The 20,542-nt window shown below is 39.5% G+C and overlaps 1 protein-coding gene across 6 annotated transcripts in view; it reads right to left on the reverse strand.

Annotated features, from left to right (window-relative positions):
* The window catches only part of NRG1 (neuregulin 1), a 213,078-nt gene that overhangs the window by 124,660 nt on the left and 67,876 nt on the right, over positions 1 to 20,542 (reverse strand). For 2 of the 6 annotated variants that reach the window (XM_051965504.1, XM_051965507.1), the window contains exon 1: positions 7,335 to 8,917. The exons of 2 other annotated variants lie outside the window; for them this stretch is intronic. In XM_051965504.1, coding sequence (XP_051821464.1) covers positions 7,335 to 7,992 — 658 coding nt within the window. In that variant the 5' untranslated portion in view covers positions 7,993 to 8,917. Of the gene's footprint in view, positions 1 to 7,334; positions 8,927 to 20,542 lie in introns of those variants that run through there. 2 more of the 6 variants (XM_051965506.1, XM_051965511.1) reach the window with 2 other exon arrangements.

The following is a 20,542-nucleotide window of genomic DNA, read 5'->3' on the forward strand; positions in this document are numbered from 1 at the left end:
GATGAGAAGGTAGTCTAATCTGTGGTCAAGGTCTCCCATTTACCTTCCTCCCATCTCTCCACTATGAAATTGCATGACCGTTCAGGTGATATAGAATCTTTGATTCCTTGGCATAAGAGCCAGATCTCAACTCATTTTATCTGTATAACAGGAGTAGAGGGAGTAATTAGATTGCAACATATAGTATGGTACCGTGCTTAAAAAGAAGCACTTTAAAAAATGCAGGAGTAGGTACCAGCATAAAATGAGAAGAAATGGGAACATAAGTGCTTGGAATCAGCATGAGAGGTGAGATGATTTCTGGGAAGATGAATAAAGAATAGATAAAGGAGGAAATGAAGAAGTTTGAATGGTGAAATGAAATATTGTCCGTATCCCACATGGTCATAGGTCATGAGGGAAGGTGGGAGCTGAGAGGCCTCTGGCATCTGGATACCTTTTTCAGAAGAATTCTCTCTCCATAAATATATGAACCATTCAGCCCACTCTCACCACCAGAGGCATCCTAGTTAGTCTCTCTGAAGATCTAGATAAAATCATGGACACTAATGGATGAAAGATTGTTTCAAATGAAATTGACTAAAAACATATTTTTCTTTACTGAATCATTACATAATGCCAACAGCAATAATTCCATTTCTATAGTACTGTGAAGATAGTTTTTCTTGCTGTTTTTTTTAAGCACTTGTCTTAGGGTAGAGGTAGGCAAATAAGGGAAATGTGAGGAAAGTGATACATTGCTTATTATCCCCATTGTAGAGATGAGGAAACTGATAGGCTAATTGACTTGATGAGTCACTCATGAAATTTAAAGTGGTAAAACACATCAATTCGAGTCCCCCCATGCCTGGACATTTATAGGTACCAATTAGGAAAACTCTAACAATGTCCCAAAGGAAGAACAGTCAGACACTGATTTACACAAAGCCCATTTACACGTCTTTTTCACTGTCTTTTTGATGGAAGATAAAAAATATTTTATGAAATAAGCCTTTCATTATCATTTATTCAATAACATAATGTCCACTGGTATCTTTCCCTCTTAGTCAAAGAAGTGTGATAATTAAAAAGTTCAAGAGACATAGTTTATGGGTAATTTAATAATTTTATTAATTGTCAACAGATCATTAATAAAAAGATGGTCATTTGGCCATTTCTTAGACCAAAGACCCCTAATTAATGGGGCAAGGTGACAGTTTATATGCCCTTTGAAGATGAGGTGTTCCTGAGAGATGGCAATGATCGCTGATTGTTTAATGCAATGTGAAATGGATGATCTTGGGAGTATATGACTTAAGTCTCTCAATGAGACATCAATTTCCATTTTATCTTTCTTGATAAGATTCAAAAACAATTAGCAGGAATATACCCATTAATGGATATTTAGAATTTCCTTTACTGTCTAATTAGATCTTGGTCTGGGTATATTTCTAAGAGAGATTTCCAACACTGCTTTCTGCATGAGGAAGTAGAAAAGAGAGTTAGTTACCCCATCCTAAACCACAATGTGGCATATTTGAGTGTCTATAACAAATCTACCATATTTTTGTTAGCATACCTAAAATGCTTTTCTCTAACTCATTTCCTTTGGTAAGTGGTCCCTTTTGTGATATTCCACTAGCATTATTTTAAAGAAAACCTTCTGAAAGAAAGCACTCCCATCATTGTAGCACTAAAATTGATTAAGAAAGCCTATGCTTGTCCGGTGAAAGATCTTTGAGTTCATATCTCTGAAATAAAAAAGCAGGACTCCTGAGGATATGTTTGTGGATAGGATGAAAATGATTATTACTGCTCTCTTTTATAGTAAAAAAGTATATCTTTTTTTTTCACTTTTTGAAACACTCTCTAAAGTATCCTTCCAAAACAAAAAGGCAGCTGCCTGCACCAAAAGGGACAATCTTTCTCTGAAGCAGGGACTGAGGCCCCTTTCTGAGAGTCAGTGTGATTTCCTGGAAAAAGCACAGGGCTGGTCCAAGTCTGGAGACCTGATTCCTAGCATTGCCTCTATCACTCATTAGCCATATGACTTCTGCACATGGTACATTCCCTCAAGAGAATTAAAGCTCCATAAAGGCAGAAAATGTGGGCTTTTTAACTTAGCTTTTTCCTCCAAGCACCTAGCATAGTAAACAGCAGGCTCCTGATAAATGTGTGTCAATTTGGCTTAGATTAGATGAAGTAACTTTTCACTGGATATCAATTTCCTCAAATGTAAAATTAGGATAAAATCACAGCCCTATGAACCTTATATATATAATGGTTGTAAGGAAGGGAAATGGCATTAAAAAAAAACTCTTTGGAAACTGTGACTGGTTACATAGGACAGCATATCTTCAGAAGCATCTTAGCAGCCAAATATCCTCAGCATGAATTTCAGAAGCATATGAAAATATTTGTGATGAATGAACCTTTTAGAGGAAAGTATCACTTTCTCAAAAGGTCAGAGCAAGGACTTGTAAAAATGTTCCGATTATCTTTTAAATGAAAACGACCTAAATGATATTAGTGCAACTGAACAAAGGTCTATGAGACTGAGGCCATGAATTTTCTTTACAAAAGCTGTGTTCCGACATCCATTGTCTTATGTGTCCCCAGCTTCAATGAGTGTAGTCTGATGTTTGAATGGAATTTAAGTGGGAATTACCCACTCTGTGTCTAATCACACATTGTCCATATCAGAACTCAAAGAGGAAACAAAGCCGATATCAGTGAATGAATCAAACAAGTTCTCATTTTTGTAATCTTATAAGTTTTACAAAGAAATTTCATCATGACCATACCTTGAGGGAGAAAATACAATTATGATAGTCCTTTTCCCATAGACAAGCAATCAGAAATAGTGGCAGATTATGAGTTACTTACAGTTGCAGGGTTAGGAAAAATGAGACCTAGGAAGAAATCTGGAGCTTTCTTTCTCTCATCCTAGGGCCTTTCCCAGTATTAAAATTGGAGTCAGTAAGGTAAATTTACTTAGGCCCGGTTGAGTATCAAAATGCAACTGTACCAGAAATGTTATTATTAAGAGAAATTAAGAGACATTTAGGAAACAAGTGGAAAAGAGAGAATACACACCAGGCATATGCTATTACAAATAGATAATATTAAATTGTTATATCCTCATTATTACAACCCTGAGAGATGGCTGCTATTATTATCTTCCATTTTACAATGGAGGTCACTGAGGCAGAAAAACATTAGGGGACTTAACCAGGGTCACAGAACTAATAAAAGTCTGAGGCCAGATTTGAACTCTGGTCCTTCAATTCCAGATTCAGTGGTCTGTGTATCAGGCCTCCACCTAGCTGCCTCTAAATGTAGACCAAGAATCCCCTAGGATCTCATTCATTTGACACTTTCTAAGAACTTAGTATTGTTCAGGGTCTGAAGACCTTTAATCCAAGAAGCTTCTAACTTATGGGAGAAAGAAAAGTAAAAATATGATACATGGGTGAAATGAATGTAAAGAATTGACAGAGAGAAACCTTTTGTGGGGGGTAGCAGAGAGGCATCAGGAAAGGATTCAAGGGCAAGATGAAAATTGAAGAAGGTCTTGAAAGAAGAGCAGTGTCCAGAAATAAATGATGCAAGAGTAGGGGAGAATGTAGAGGCAAGATATGCACAGGGAACAGAGAACAATACATTGTCCATGGGAAGGAAACACTTCTCTTAGGAAAGCATTATAACTTCTTTACTCTCTCATGACTCTCTAGCTCTGCTTATCACCCTGATTTATTCCCACACCACTCCTCAGACTCCAAAGTTCCAAGAGGTTTCAATACTTCCCCTTCCAAAGGCAAGAAGGAAGGGTGTCAAGGTCCTGGCAGAGGGAGAGATAAAACAGTCAAATGTTGCCCAGACTGTTAGCAAAAGGAAAGGTCCACAATTATCCTAGCTACATGGTCATTAGTGTGGGATAGAAACATAGTCATTAGGGGACTGACCTCATATAGAGGAATTGTCCCCGAAGGGGAAAAAAGGCCTATCTCTATTCTGGCACTGTATTAGTATTCATGAGCTCTGTGTGTCTACACAGTCTAATATGATGAAAGTATGATATTATAGGAGTTTGCGAAAGGGAAACATCTACCTTAGGGAGGTTGGCAAGCCTACCATGCATGAGGGTAAATTGAAAAGCTCTATTTTGCCTTCTGCTGCAAGAAAGCTGAGAGTAACTTGTAATTTAGAGTAGGAAGCCGAGTCAAGCAGGAAAAGAGTAATTCCAATATTGATATAATACAACCCATCATCAGAGAAGGTAGATTGGTCTGGGGGCTAACCCAGCAGACACAATTACTGGGATTGTCTCTCTTCTCTTCTCTCCGTCTCCAGGATAAAGACGAATCAATTAGCCCCCAACACACAGTGACCTTGACAGCAATACCTCTGAACAGAATATGCTGAGGCAGAGAGAAAAAGGAATGAGAGAGGAGAGAAGTGTTCTGAAATCCACTGCCAGATGCTTTTCTGAGCAATCCTTCATTCTGAACCATGATGCCTGTGACTTGCTTCTAGCCAAAAATATCTCATTTGAAAGGATATACACCTCTCCTGGCTGTAAATAAACAAGGCTTTCTCAGATGGGAAGAGAAGAGGCAATGAAATGCATAAAAGGGCATGTTCTCACCAGTGAGTAAACAAACATTAACAAAATCAAGGATTGACTAGCACCTACTTCCTGAAAAGAGAGCTGGCCCAGCACAGCACCCTCTCCCTACTTCCAAAGAGAAATGAGATGGCTTTTTGACCAGATAACTTTTAGAGACATAATAAAAAGGGAATAAAGGAATAACAGACGTTGAGAGTAAAGCATCTAGGAGTTAGCTGTCATAAATCCTTCACCTGGGGAATCCAAACAACTATTCTGTGGTCATTGCATTGTTAAAAATAAGTTTCAGATCAAGTGCCACTTTTACATTAAGCTTTGTCTGACACCCCACCCCCAGGTATTAGGAAATTCTCCCCTTAGGATACTGTGCATTTACTTTGAGTATATCAATGCAAATGTGTATGTGTGTATACATATAAATGCATGTGTGCATGCACATATACTTATGTGTTGTTCTCCCAGGCAAACGTGAGTTCCTTGGGGGCAGAAGACTATTCCATTTCCTTACCTTTGCATCACCATCACTTATCATAGCACCTAACACATAGTAGGCACATTATAATGATTGGTGAATAAAATGATTTAATTATTTCCCAGCCATCATTTTCAGGCTCTTGACCAAATTTAAAACAGGATAATATAACCTTGCATTTGTTCTAGGGAGCCATAAATCTTTTCATTGAATGAGAATGAGACCAAAATCCCATGTCCAACCCTTGGAGAAAGGCATAAAAACTATATGGGAAGTATAATAACTTAAGACGCTTTATGGGAGGAAATTTGTCTTCAATTTAAAAAATGGTTATTTTTAAGTATGTACTTTTGCCATGATCTTAATCAATAAACCATACACTTTTTAAAATCTCCCAAATCTCAGTATAACACATTTCAGAGATCCTTCCAAGGAGTACATTTTTGTTTCTGGCCCCTATGCCAGGCTAGCCTATTCAGAAAGGTGCCCTATCTTTTCACTGAAGCATCATATTTCATATGAGACAAAAGAGTAACCTTGCCGCCCATGCGGAACTGTGCCTGCTTTGGGAGCTGCACACTCTGCACTGCTTGTTCCAGGCAAGCCTGTCGCATCTGGTGGCCAGGTGGGAGAGGCCGAGGATGTCATAATGTCTGTCAGCCCTTTAATGGTGCTCTGGGGATCTGAGAGATGTAGAGTGGTATCTGAAGAAAAAGACTTTCTTCCCTGATTGTACCTGGAAAACAAACCTTTCAGTAGGTCTATCTCTCACTGGAATAGTAATAGTAAAATGAACATGAGAGAGACTTCACAAGAGCCAAACTAAGTTTTTCTGTGTTGGTACAGCTCTATCTCACACCAAACAAAATCATCAGGGTTCATGTGTATGGAGGGAAAGAGTTATTTTTTTCTTCCTGATGTTTAGGGTATGGGGAGGGAAGAATTTCATAATAATATTTCTTCCTTCCTAAAAGGAAGTAAAAAAATAAAACCTCTAAGGGAATACATAAGTATTAGATTTAGGAGATTCAATGAACCTTTTTTTCCCCTCATTTTTCTCTACTAAATTACCTATCCATCTCAAAGAGGTGAAGCTCAGGAACAAAAATAAAAGACAAGAGTTACATTCAGAAAACTGCTGGAAACTTATTTTCATGCAAAAGTTTATAACCAAGTGACTTCACAGGATTTCTTCCTTGTCTTCCTTTCCTCTGTTGCCCTTGGGCCTACTCAGCATCTGGACAGCGGCAGTCTTCCTATACTTGGTCCAGAGCTTTATCTTTTTTCAGAGCTTATTACACTGAACTGGGACAGTCAAGGTATAGGCTAAAAGGATACATCTCCCCAAAAAACCAGGTATCCTGCAAGTGGATTAGACCCAAATCACTGTCAAGAAAGCTCTAAATACTTGATCACCCAAGACTGGTCTAACTGGAGAAAGCACTCTGACAGAATCATGCAGTATCCTGAATATTCAACAAAAGCTCTTCCTAAGCAAAAGCTGCCAAAGTACAGGTGGAGACAGCAAGAAACCTTAGGCAGTGAATGGGCCAAGTACCTTGATGAAGTTAACAAGAGGAATTAGCAACTAGAACCAAGAGGGCGACAGAAGCAATCCTTGCTGAGAAAGCAGGGGTAGGCAGAAGGGGTGGGGGAACAGTTGCTGAATGAGAAAAATGAGGACCAAGGGACTTTGGGCCAGGAATGGGTGGAAGAGAGGTGAATAAAAAGTAGAGAAAATCAGCACCAAGGAAAGAGAAAAAAATAAAAAAATCTTCAATCCCAACTCAGCAACATGGAGCAGATTCTTTTCTGGGACATAAAAGGAACCCATTTATCCCACATAACTCAGGGGGTAGTCCCTCCTCCTGTTATTAGGTATGTTTCACACCCCATAGAGATGCTACCTGCCAAGGTAGGATCTCTGGCCATAGAAAGCTGCTGCTGCTATTTCATGAGAGCTCTCCCAGAATTGCTTCACATATGTTCTTCATCTCCTCCCTCCTCCCCCAGCAAAGAGCTTACAAAATGCTTCCACTAACTCTTCAGCAAAAATCTAGGCATCTTTGTATACATGAAAATGCAATTTAAAATGAAGAAGAAAAGGGAGGAGGTAAGCTATTTGCTTTGAAAATATAATTTTTGTTCCCCTTTTTTTCAGCATATTCTCTCTCTCTCCCTCTCTCTCTCTCTCTCTCTCTCTCTCTCTCTCTCTCTCTCTCTCTCTCTCTCTCTCTCTCATTTCTTACTTACAAACTTTTGGAGCACTTTGAAGATTCGTTTCAGTGGTTGGTGCCTGTGATGCTGTCATGGGTGCTCTCCCCTCAGAGTCCTGGATGGGTGGAGGGAAGGATGGTGCAGCAGAAGGCAGTAGAGAAAAGGCTAATGAGGGGTTCTGTGGGGATGGTGGGGCCAAAGGGTCAGAGGGCACTTGGGAACTGCCACTCTGCATTGTAACACCCTGGACTTGGCCCTTGGCTTCCCGTTGGGTCCCAGGAAAAGAAGGTGAGGGGTAAACCTCTGAGGGGTCCCAGATGGTGGAGGCAGCAGTAGGATCCACAGCAGTGATAGGGTCCTGGCCTATCCTCCCTGGGTCGAGGTGAGTAGGGGTGTCATACTCAAATATTTTGTCCACAAACACCCACTTGAGACCAGCGATGCAGAGACAGAGGCTGACCAGGCAGGCCAAGATGGGCACAATGCAGATCTTCTCAGAGTTGAGGCAGCCCCGCAAGCGCTCAGCCTCCAGGCAGACACAGCAGGGGATGGCCAGGCCCACGATGGCCCCTTCTCCCCCATCCTCAGCCTGGGCCCGTGACATTGCTTCAGCTGTGGGGAGCCCATCCAGAGATGGATCTGGACTCAGCTCAGAGGAGGGGCTGGGACAACTCTCTGCAGCTCCCTCCGACATGTCTGAAGCTCCCGTCTCTACAGGCTCACTTCCAAGAGGCCTGGACTCTCACCACCAGGCAGGGCCCCCCCCAACAATATGAGACAGCATCTCAGAGGGGAAAATCAATAGGTTGTCTTTGGCCAAGACCATGATCCAAGTCAGGAGGAGTTGAGGAGAAAATGAGAGGGGGAATAAGGAAGAAAAGCAAAAACTCTTCCTGACAACAGCAAAAGGAAGGTGATTAAGCAATTATCCAGTGTCTGCTCCTGGGCCACTTTTCTAGTTTCTGGAAATACCTCTGAGTATCCCGGCTCTGCTTCGGAAGAGGGCAAAGATGAAATCAAGGGGGGGAAAGACAGAAAGAAAAGCAGAACACCAGCCAAACGCTGTTCGATTAAGTAAACCAGTAGCCCAGTGCAAAAGACAGGGCTCTCACCTGGACCATCTGAGGTTGGGGGCTGTTTAGCGGAGGAAAACAACTGGCAATCAGGAAGAGCAAAAGGCAAAACCCTGAGCAGAGGAGCGGCCGCGGGGGCAGGAGAGGCGGCAGCGGCAGAGGCAGAGGCAGCGGCGGCGGCAGCAGCAAGGGGAGCGGCAGCACAGGCAGTGGTAACAGCATCCTGGTCTGTTTCAGCAGCGGCGGCAGCGGACAGCGGCTGCGAGGGGCTGAATCATTAGCGAGCAGCAGGTGCCTGCTCTCCGCACATCCCTGCAAACAGCGGCATCGCAGGGCAAGGCTAGAGGAGGAGGGCTGGGGCCAGGAGGGCTGGGTGCCTCCCTGCCCCGCCCCCCACCCGCTGCGCACACCCTCCTCTTTGTCCTTCTGGAGGGAGGCACGAGTACATAGGCACTTTCTGTCTTTCCAGCTCCTTCCTTCTTCACAGTCCCTTTCTCCTTGTCATCTACACTCTCTGTCCTGTTCTATCCCTTCCCTCCTCCTCTTTCTCCCATCTATCACTCCTCCCTTCCTCCCTCCCTCCCTCCCTCCCTCCCTCCTTCTCTTCTTCTTCTCTCTCTCTCTCTCTCCCTCCCTCTCTCTCTCTCTCTCTCTTTCTCTCTCTCCTGAGTTGACTCAAATCAGTATACCCAGCAACACAGGACTACCAGTGCCAGTGACTTCCTATTTTATCCAATTAGAAGGAATAAAGGCTATCGAATCAAAGACAAGCAGGCAGGCAGCAGTTCTGCTTAGTCTCCATCCCTCCCCCCCCACTCCCCTCTCTCTTTTTTACTCTCTTCCTTTCCCTCTAGTATCCCTATTCCAACTTTTCACCCCAACCTTGCTTTCTCTCAGTCATATTTGTTCTTTTCCTTTGAGCCAAGGTTAGGTCAGGAAAAGGCAGCGATCAATGCCCTCCATCTAACAAAGCTCTGGTTGGGAGGGGATGTAGGTGGGACCTCATGGGCTGAACCAAAGGCTTAGCAAAGTCTGATATTTGATCCATCCCCAGAGAGGGAAGCTTTGCAGTAGCAACTTCTTCCTGCCTGCTGCCTGCAGATTCCACTCCTTCTTAGCACTTTAATAAGGTTCACTTAGGGAGAACACTAGCATTATTTGACTTTTGCCTGGCCTTTAGAAAAATTCTACCATGGACAATCCCACATTCACACTATTAAAGAAGATGAAGTTTTTTTAAAAAAAATCTTTATTGTGATTATTTTGAAATAAAATGCTTTTATGAAGTAGATTACTCAGTCTGGTTCCCTGAAATGGCCCCATCCCTTTAAGTCCTCAATACTAAACTCCCCCAGAATGATCTCACTTTAATAAGTCAGGAAGTAACTCAGTGTGGTTGGGAGCTAACAATACCAATTCTTGTCCTGTAATATTTCAAAGCAGCCTCATTTCTCAGGCTTATATTCCATCCATTCCTATCACCAATAGAATGGCCAAATACCTATAAGAAATTTATTCCACACAAATATGATTGAAATCTATGGAGTTCTCATTTTTCTCTTTTAGAGAGTCCTTTCTTTTTCTCCCTCCCTCCCTTCTTCCTTCCTTCCTTCCTTCCTTCCTATCTGTTTTTTCAAAGTAGCAGCTGCTTCAGCATTCATAAAATTAAAAAGTCTATAACAGAGATCCCAAATGAGTAGCAACAACAAGAGCACTGGGAAAAAAAAACTATCACAAATGGTTTAAATTCTCAGTGCACAGACTTCTCCAACAGGACATCTCAATGGATTCCTAGGAACTATTTAATCTACCTCTGTCAATAGGAGTCTTAAAAAAACAACCCTGGCTCACTCTATTTTATCATTGAAAGCTTCCAGGTAGCACCAATTTTTTCTTTGAAAACTGACATCAATGAAGTGAGTTACAATTGTCTTACTCTGCACACCTTGAAAACTCCTAAATTAAAAAAAAATTCTAAGCAGGTAGAAAGTCATTCTGGTGCCATTTTTCAAGACAAATTTATTTTATAATTATAAATGATTCAAAATATGTTGATCGCCAAGTTATGATTTCAGTCCTGTTACTTCAAACGTGCCAGAGACAATTGGCCTGACTGAGCCAAAGCTCCAGAGAATTATGCTTAGATCCCCCTCAATAAAGTTTGCAGCAGTAAGCTGAGAACAGCAACCATCCCAAAGCCATTTGTTTTAATTTCAAACATCTCCTGATAAATGAATATTCTAAGGAACTGTGCTTTTAGGCAGGTAAGACAAATTCTTCCACTGGTGTAGAGCATAACCTGCCTCTGGGTCAGACCAGTGCTGTCAGGCCAGTTGCCCAATGCTCAGAAAAGCTGAGTAATTTACCAAGGGGTTAAATGACACTTCAGGGGCAGAATTTGAACTCAAGTCTTTCTAGCTCCAAACTGGACACTTTTTCAACTAAACTAAGCATAAGTCAAGTTAGGTGGCACAATGGATAGAATCAAGATGACAAGTTCAAATCTTGCCTCCAACCTTTACTACCCTGGGCAAGTCATTAACTTCTGTCTGCCTTAGTTTCCATAACTATACAATAGGGATAATAAGAACACCTACTTCCCAGGGTAATTATAAATATTGAGTGCTAAATATTATCACAGTACCTGGCATATCATAGCCATTATAGAAATCCTGGCTATTTCTATTGCAAGCATCATCATCATCATCATCATCATCAAAGAGGGAAGAATTGAACATATCCTCAGTGTTAGGAAATCCTACTCTCCCTACAATGGAATCATTTACTTTATAATAAACCAAGTCACAACAACCAGAAAATGAATGACCTGATAGGAGAGCATCCATGTACCAAAAGGGAGAAAGGGAAAATGGATAGTCTTGGTGTAGTCCTGATTTTCATTAAATATCAAAGGAAACACAAGAAAATCACCAATGGCTCAAAGATGCTCCATAGAAGATTCAAGGAAGTCCATGAAGAGAAATTGCAGAGGCTGCTGGGATGTGGATGGACTAAAATCTACACTAGGGGGAAAGAGAGCCCTCTTTCAGATCACAGTCATCCAAGTACATACAAGTGAAGAGTTGGGGAGGTGGGTGGAGAGGCAGAGTAGAATTCAAAGCATTTATCCATACATTAGTTTTCTCATCTAAATGGACTGACTGTTCCTTTAAAGGCAGATATTACCTCTTGTATGAGTCTATTGATCTTTGTATCTCCCATGATGCTTAGAACATTGTTGATCACACAATGCTAAATAGCATTCTATTCATTTTTGACTCTAGATGAAGATGTCTTTTGAGCAAAAAAGGAAAGAGGATAGGATAGGACTTAGGGCTTCTAAAGGACCAAAAGCTCAATGTTAGTAAATTTTTAAAAATTAATTCAAATAGCAAATTCAGTAATAGGCTGCCCCACTAACACTGAAAGAGAGAGAAGGAATTATCCTGTTGTCCTCTGTTCAGATCAGACCACAATTCAAGAAGTGAGATTAGTTTTGCTATCATTTTTTTTAAGGAATGAGTAGAAGGATGTTTAGGAGTCAGCCAGAATGGGGAGATGATAATAAAATGCCATCAAATGACAGATTGGACAAGTTTGAGGTTTTTAGATTAGAGAAGAAAAGAAGGTAAAGGCATGAGAAGGGACTGCAATTAACTGAGGGGTTCTCAAGTAGAAGAGATTACGTTTATTTTGCTTTTCTCTAGAGGATATTTTTTGACATTTTGTTTTATTTTAGAAAATTAGGTAACAGCTCATTATTGAGGGAAATTTTCTGTTCTGTCCTTTCAGTCCTGTCTGACTCTTCATGACCCTATTTGGGTTGGGGGCGGGGGCAGAAATACTGAAATGGTTTGTCATTTCCTTCTTTAGCTCATTTTACAGATAAGAAACTGAGACAAACAGAATTAAGTGACTTGTCCAGGGTCACACAGCTAATATCTGAAACTGGATCTGAACTCAGGAAGATGAATCTTCCTGACTCCAAGCCTGACATTCACCTAGCTACCCCTATAGTGGGGAAGAGAAGACTAAGACAAAAACACAAGAAAACACAAGCTTAACAACTACAATTGTCCAAAATAGAATAAGCTTTCTTGGGAATTGAATAATCTCCCCTTACTAGATATCTTTAAGTAGAGGCATATTTTCTATGAAGCCATAGATAGAGCTGATGCTATAAAAGGGTATGAAAAAAGACCTCTAAGACCCCTTCCATCTCTGGCATCCCATGATTCTTGCTCACTTTCTAATTAATCAGTTCAAGGAATACTGTGTTTTGAGCTCTTTTCACTCAAACCCATGTATTGTGTGACTTCCCTTATCAGTGATAACTGATGATTAGAATTTAAATGCTCAGGGAAACCTCAGCATAACTTTGCTGGACTGCTATTTCTCCCCCTAAAAACACATCCTGAATATTAAGGAAGCAGAGAATCTGATAGGAGGAGGTACAGAGGAAGGAGAATTGGCTCTGGGGTCAGATTGCCTAGGTTTATGGCTCTGTCTCTGATACTTAGTATTTATGTGACATTGGACAAGCCAATTCACTCACTTCCTTGGATCTCAGTTTCTTCATCTGTAAAATAAAGAAGTTGATCCAAACAGCTTCTGATTCTATAACCATTTTCCCTTCTTGGCCATGTCTCAACTTGGATAGTGTCCATTTTACTCTGTGATAGTGTATCCTATGCTGAGTGAGTGAATGTCTTTGACTCTCCTCCTCCAAAAGGGTGATCAATGCTGTCTGGTACATTGTATTCTTCAAGAAGCCTCTGCCATTTTTACACAAGATCCCGGAAAAAGTGTTAGAGTAGTAGATGTGCTGGGTCTCTATGAAAATGTCTCCAATTGTCCAGAGTTGAGGAGTTATATATCTTACTGAGGTAGCAGAAGGGAGCAGTGTATTATTAGTGTTATGCCACAGTTCTCTTTTATTGTCCTGACTCAGTTTCCCTAATTATCCTGATCCAGTCCTGCCTTGTTCTGCTTCAGTTTATAATTGACTGCTCAATCTTGCAAAACCCTTTCCTTTTTATCAGAATATTTGATAAGGATAAAAAAATCTTATGTTTTGGAATATCAGAATGCCTCTCCCCATCCCAAGCTATCAGAATGTCAGATAACATCTTGTCAAGATTACTCTCCCCATCTACGGGGTTTGTCCCCCCATTGGGTCATTCCATCTCCTATGTCATCCCATGTCACCCACCCTGTCAGAGTCTCGTTCTTGCTCTCAGCACCCTGACTCCACCCCTGCCTCAGTCTACCCCCTGGGTCTGAGCCATGTGTATATATGTCATTGAGAACTCACATTGTTGGCAGGATTATTGGAGATGATAATCTCATTCAGCCCTGGGACCAAACCATGGATCCATTTGGTCCCATTAAATCTCTCCCTTTTAAATAAATTATTAAATACTCTCTAATCTCTATCTTGCCTTGGTTTTTCTGGCACTACAATTAGGAACTCTTCATCATTCTCTTAGCCTATGTATTATCGAGGAAAACCACTTGTCAGACCCATAGGATTTTGGAGCAGGAGGGGACTTTAGAAATCATAAATTATTTTCCAACATGAGAGATTACAGTTTTGTACATAGAGAAACTGAGCCACAGATATAACTTGCTCAAAGTTACACACACAAGCCTAGGAATTCAAGTTAAAAAATATGTGAAAGATCCATTATTCTGATCCCCTCATTTTACAAGCTACTGAAGTTGCAAGAGGGAAATGATTTATCTAAGTCACAAAACAAGATGTGACTCCATAGGTATCTTCTCCTTTCCAGTTTGGTATGTGTGTGCTAGAGGTAAGAGGGGCGGTATGTGGAGGTAGGGAGTATCTGATTTTTATCATCAAGTCATTTTAAAAACCAGCATGCTCATCTTTATATTCTTTCCTCTGGATGGCAAAATTGTATGTGCACGTGTGTGCATTGTGCATGTGTATATATGTATTCACATTTGCATGTTTGTTTATAAATTTCTCACTTATATATTCAAATATAAGTATTTAATTAATGTTCATATGTGTATGTATTGTATTGTATGCATGCATTTATACATTTATGTGTGTGTGTGCATGCGTGTGTGTGTGTGTGTGTGTGTGTGTGTGTTAGAGAGAGAGAGAGAGAGAGAGAGAGAGAGAGAGAAACTTTGCTTGCTAGATCTCACCACTTCTTATCTTTAGTTGAAGAAGGCAGATAGTAGCCACTCTTCCATTTGGACTCTTGTTTAATCATTGGTAGAGAAATCAAGGGTTAGTTTAAAAAAATCAATAATCTTGATAAAGACAAAAGACTAAAGCCTTTTATTCAGGGGGTGGGGGGAGATTTCACATAGGTAAAGTGCCTTGAAAATTTCCAAGCAGTATGTAATTGTTGGGTGTGGCCATGACTATGATTCCACTACTATATTTTCAGTCAAATAGCCATCTTGAAGCTCATATAGCTGTACCAACACAGTAACATGCCCCAGCAAGTATAGACTGAGAATATCTTATTATTACAGGGACAAAGCAGACAGGACCTTTGGGGTTAATTGGAGTCTGTGAAGGGAAGGACAATCCAAGAAGACATCCTGAAGGAAAGTACATTGAATCTTGCATTACATGACAACCCCTCTGATGCATCAAAAGTGAACAAGAATGAGTTACCAGAATAGGCTTCTATTTGATAAGTATTTGTGGACAAAAGAACATGATAGGTATTAACTTATTTCAAGTTAGGGTTTCATGGACTACCATTTACATCTATTAAACAAATTGTTTATTTTGAAAATGAATTGGGAACTAGCATGATGAGAAGTAAAAGGTGTGTGTGTGTGAGAGGAGTGTATGTGTATGTGTTGGGGGTGGGGGTGGAGGGGCTGCATATTTGTATATGTGTACTACATACAGAATTGGTATACAAATTGCTCAGGTCCAATGTTCCATAGAAGATATTCTTGAATAGTAGGTGTAAGTGTGTTTTCTCTCTGTGATTTCTTGGTTCTGTTCCCAATAACAAGAACACTCTGTAGGTCTCTCTGGATTTAAAACAATTACCTTGTCTTTGCCAGAGTGAAGGGTGACGCAGCAATTTGTCTTTGGCAGTGACATAATTAATTAAGAGAATTTTAAAGCTGCCATCCATTAATGTCTGAAGACTTTTGAAACATAGATGGAGATTTCAAAGCTACTTTTCAATAGATATTTTCATTTCAAAATTTTTGTTCAAAAAAACAAAAAGGAATAAGTTTAGCAGTACCCTGCCCCATCGCAGATAACCTGAAGTTCAATAGCTTCATTCAACAATCCCCCTCCCCCCCCAACCACTTCCACAAGGTTCCCAAGAAATGCAGTACTCAAGAAGTAACCCAAAAGGAATTGATTTCATGGAACATAAAGCTACCACTTAGTGATATTCACTTCAGCAAGATATCCTTCTGTGGGGCTCCAGTCTCCTCTTCTGTACAAGCAGAGGATGATCATTTCTATATGTGGGAAATTATCATAATTTTCAAAGATTCATCTCTTCCTTCCCTCCCTTGATTTGTATTTGAAAAGAAATCACATGGGTTCAATTCCTGGGCTCTACTGCTTACTAATGGTTTGAACCAAGTCAGGTCACATCTCTATTTGCCTCGATTTCCTCATCTGTAAAATGAACTGGAGAAGAAAATGACAAACCACTGAACTGTCTTTGCCAAGAAAACACCAAATGAAGTCATGAGGATCTGGACATGAATGAAACAATGCAGCAAGAATAACTCTTACTGTGTGATTCTTTCTCTACCTGGATCATTCTCCATAAAAAATAAGCACTTTGGGTCAGATGACTCCGAAGGTCCATTCTCACTATTTCAGATATTCAAAAATGTCTCTCTAGAGCTCTTTCTCCTCTGGGACATGATCTTATTAGTCACAGTATAATCTGTGAATCACAGTGAGGTCTGATTAGTGCAAATGAATTCCCCTGAAGTGATAGTACTATTTGAATTGGCACTGTATATTTCCACTGGGCTGGGAGCTGATGACTATGTTTTACTAACTATAATTTCCAAATAATGTGGATTCAAATACATGGAATTACTTCAAGGGATTCACTATTCACACAAACAGAAGCTGGCTGTGGCTGAAAATGTGGACTAAAGAATGGGTGAAGAATAGAACACATCTCATAAAGTCAAGGCTGGACACAATCCGACTGTACCAATTAAATGCAAACAAAGCTTAACTGCATATCACTTCAAAAACAGAAGCACTATAATCACAGATGAAAGGAACAAGTGGAGCAGAAAAACTACTTGATGGTAGTAGAGGACATAGAGTACAAGAAATATGAAGGTGGAATCAAAAAGATTTAGCAATTGATTGATAGGCTACAGGAAAACAGAAGAATTAAGGATGAACCTAGTGCTCAGAAGGAGGAAACACAAGTAATTTGTTCTGGAGACAGGGAATGTTTTTTTGTGTGGGATGCTTTTTTGAACCTTTGACTTTTACTGTTATTTAATCATTAAATATTTGGGAATATTTCTACACATTACATTAAGAATAAAGATTTCCTATTATTGTTCGGTAAGAGATGACCAACAGGATGACTTCAGAAAGGCCTGGAGAGACTTATATGAACTGATGCTGAGTGAAATGAGCAGGGCCAGGAGATCATTATATACTTCAACAACAATACTATATGATGATCAATTCTGATGGACCTGGCCATCTTCAGCAATGAGATGAATCAAATCAGTTCCAATGGAAGAGTAATGAACTGAACCAGCTATGCCTAGCAAAAGAACTCTGGAAGATGACTAAGAACCATTACATTGAATTCCCAATCCCTATATTTTTGCCTGCCTGCATTTTGGATTTTCTTCACAGGCTAATTGTACAATATTTCAGAGTCTGATTCTTTTTGTACAGCAAAATAACAGTTTGGTCATGTATACTTATTTTGTATCTATTTATACTTTAATATATTTAACATCTACTGGTCATCCTGCCATCTAGGGGAGGGGGTGGGGGAAAGGAGGGGAAAAATTGGAACAAAAGGTTTGGCAATTGTCAATGCTGTAAAATTACCCATACATATAACTTGTAAATAAAAAGCTATTAAAAAATTAAAAAAACAAAAACAAACAAACAAACAAACAGAATAAAGATTCCCGCAATGTGACCTCATAACTTGATTATAGTGGATACCTGGACACCTGAGAGAAACTTCACCATTACAGAGTAGTCTTTACAGGTCTCTTGCCTGGGTCCCATACATGTGACATTTTGTTTTCTAGGTTTACTTTCAAAATCTGACACCTTTGGCCATCTGGTTGGATTTCTAAGTGATATAAATAAGGGAGAATGAGGAATTCTTTGATTAATGAATTCTTTAAGTACAGAAGACTGAAAATCATTTGTCAAGAGATTAATGGTCCAAAGATTTGAACAAACAGTTGTCAAATAAGAAATCACAAACTAATAACAACCATATGAATGGTTATTCCAAATTATTAATAATAAGAAAAATGTAAATAAAATCTTAATATTCCACCTTAACCACCAACAAATAGACACAGACGAACAAAAGATGGGAATAACACTGTTAGAAATAGCACTGTGGACAGTCAGGTAAATATTGGTAGAGCTATGAAATGGTCAAATTATTGTGGAAAACAACATGTAAACCTTAAAAATAAGTAAAATGTCTTCCAGTGATAGAAATATAATCAAGAAGTTCAAAGAATGAAAGGAAGGTCCCATAAAGAAGAAAACAGTCATTACAGCATTTTGTGGTAATAATAAACTGGAAACAAAGTAGAACTTAATTGCCTGACTGATGGCTCAGCCAATTGTTTTACATGAATGGAACAATAGTATTCCACTATTAAGAAATGTTTGAGATGCATGGAACTGTTTATGTGAACTGTTACAAAATTAAGTAACAGAAAGAATACAGTATACATACTTCATAATCACTATAGCAATGTGAATAGAAACAATAGCTATACCAAAACAAACAAATCCTAAACATTTATAATAGAAGAATTGAGAAAATGGAATTCTGCAAACTTTATATCAGAGACAAGAGTCTATGAATAGAGAATATTAAATGTACTGTCAAGGTAAATTATGTTGATTATCTAAGCAGTATTTTTTTTCTTTCTTTTAAAATCTTAAATCAAACAGTGGCTAAATAAGTAGGAGAGAGTGAAGGGACACATTCATAATTGAATGTTATAAAAACAAAGACAGTAATAGCAAGATAATCTATGATAAAGAGGATATTATATCATGTTTATATTTAGAGCTATTGCATTTATTCAGCTTAGTTGGCCTAACTATTCTGCCTATCACCTATCTCTATCTATCATCTCTATCTATCTGTCTGTCTCTTCCAGGTCAGGATACCAGCTTCATTCTTCTAGACTAAATGGAAATGAAGCTTGGATTGCTTCTGACCTTCTGATCCTGGGAACACTCTGCAAACAGACACAAATCCCCGGAAGTAAAGCCTGTAATTTGATGAGTGAGCTTTTTTCCCTGCTGTATTTCTCAAACATTGACCAGCCATCCAGTCATACACCCACAGACATTTTATAAAGGTATTACATATTTATGATCCAACACAAAGACCCTCTAAAAGCATCTGTGTTTAACTAAATCATGTCACTGACAGCGAGAAGCCTGCAGGGCAATTTAGCCTCCTAGGGAAAGTGTGTTTACACATCACTGTGATACAGTGGCTTTCAAACAGTCACAGACTCTCCCACCTCAGCCCCTCCCCCACTTTTCCCATCCCTCCAGAAAGAAAAGGAAAATTGTAAATTCTCTGGATGAATTTTAGGGTTTTGTCATGAACCATGGACAGTTGAATCACAAAAACTTCTCACAAGGCTCTGTACTATTGTCATTCCTGGGATATGAACTGAATTGGTGTGATCCCCATCATAGGGTCATAGATTCAAAAGCCAAAAGGACCTCAGAAGTAATCTAATCCAAACCCTATATTTTTCAGTTTATAAGGAAATTGAAACAGAGAGATGAAATGACTTGTCTAAAGTCACAAAGGTGGCATAGCCAGGCTTCAAGGCCAGATCCTCTGACCTCAAATCCATTATATCAGTGTTTTTTTTTTTTTTTTAAGTTTACCAGCTTTTTTTTTTTTACTGTATTCACCCCAAACCTCCCTGTAAAGCAGGGATGCTTAGTAATTTTTTCTCTAGGTGTGTGTGTGTGTGTGTGTGTGTGTGTGTGTGTGTGTGTGTGTGTGAGAGAGAGAGTGAGTGATATACTTCTTTGACAGACTGATGAAGCCTATGAACTTTTTAATAAAACTGCTGAATAGAAAACTTACAAAGGAAATAAATTCTATTGAAATAATCATTTTTTCCCACATTCAAATCCTGGGACTCTTGGGAAGTTGAAAGATCAAGTTGATCACCCATTCTAAAGGCACAGTTAACAATGTACCAACCATTCCACCCAAATGTCTTGTTCAAACCCTGAAAGGGGAACAAAAAAAAAAAAAGAACTGGAGATGGAAGTAGGGGAAAGAGAGGCCCCTAGGGCCAAATTCTTATCCATTTCTATCCATAACAGAGAGTGAATTGAAAAAAAAAAGCTAGAAAAGAGGTTTGCAAGGACACTGTGAGCTGCCCCATTCGGAGGCTGATTTCTGCGGTTTTCTTGAAAGTAGTTTAAATGTTCTGAGACTTCTCATATACACAGCAATAAGAAGATCAAACTTTTCCAAGAGAAGTAGACACTCATAGACATTGGCTACTCATTCAAATAGGTCTCACTGTTCCTCCTGAAGCTGAGTTTTTAAAAAAGCAACAAAACATTCATAGCCATGAGATTGCAAAGGGATGCAAAGCCAATGGGTTATTATTAAGACTGTGTTTGTTTATTTTTTCCCTTTCATCAAAATGTAAATAGTTTGGGTTGATGGTCAGATGTGGGACAATATCCCTGAGTGTACTCATTTATTCATTTGTGTTTATTAGGATTAGTATTTGGATAATTAAAAATCATTTTGCTACTTCCAAGATCTGTGATTCTCTCAATGGTGGCAATATGTCCTTTGACACAGATCATGGCCAACTACACCCTGATGGCTCTTATGTTCCTGGGTTACTACAGCCAGAAAACATAAGGGGGTTAGTGTTTGAGACCTAGACAGTGTTTTG

This window comes from Antechinus flavipes, chromosome 6 (assembly GCF_016432865.1).
Source record: "Antechinus flavipes isolate AdamAnt ecotype Samford, QLD, Australia chromosome 6, AdamAnt_v2, whole genome shotgun sequence".
In the NCBI taxonomy this organism is placed as follows: Eukaryota; Metazoa; Chordata; class Mammalia; order Dasyuromorphia; family Dasyuridae; genus Antechinus; species Antechinus flavipes.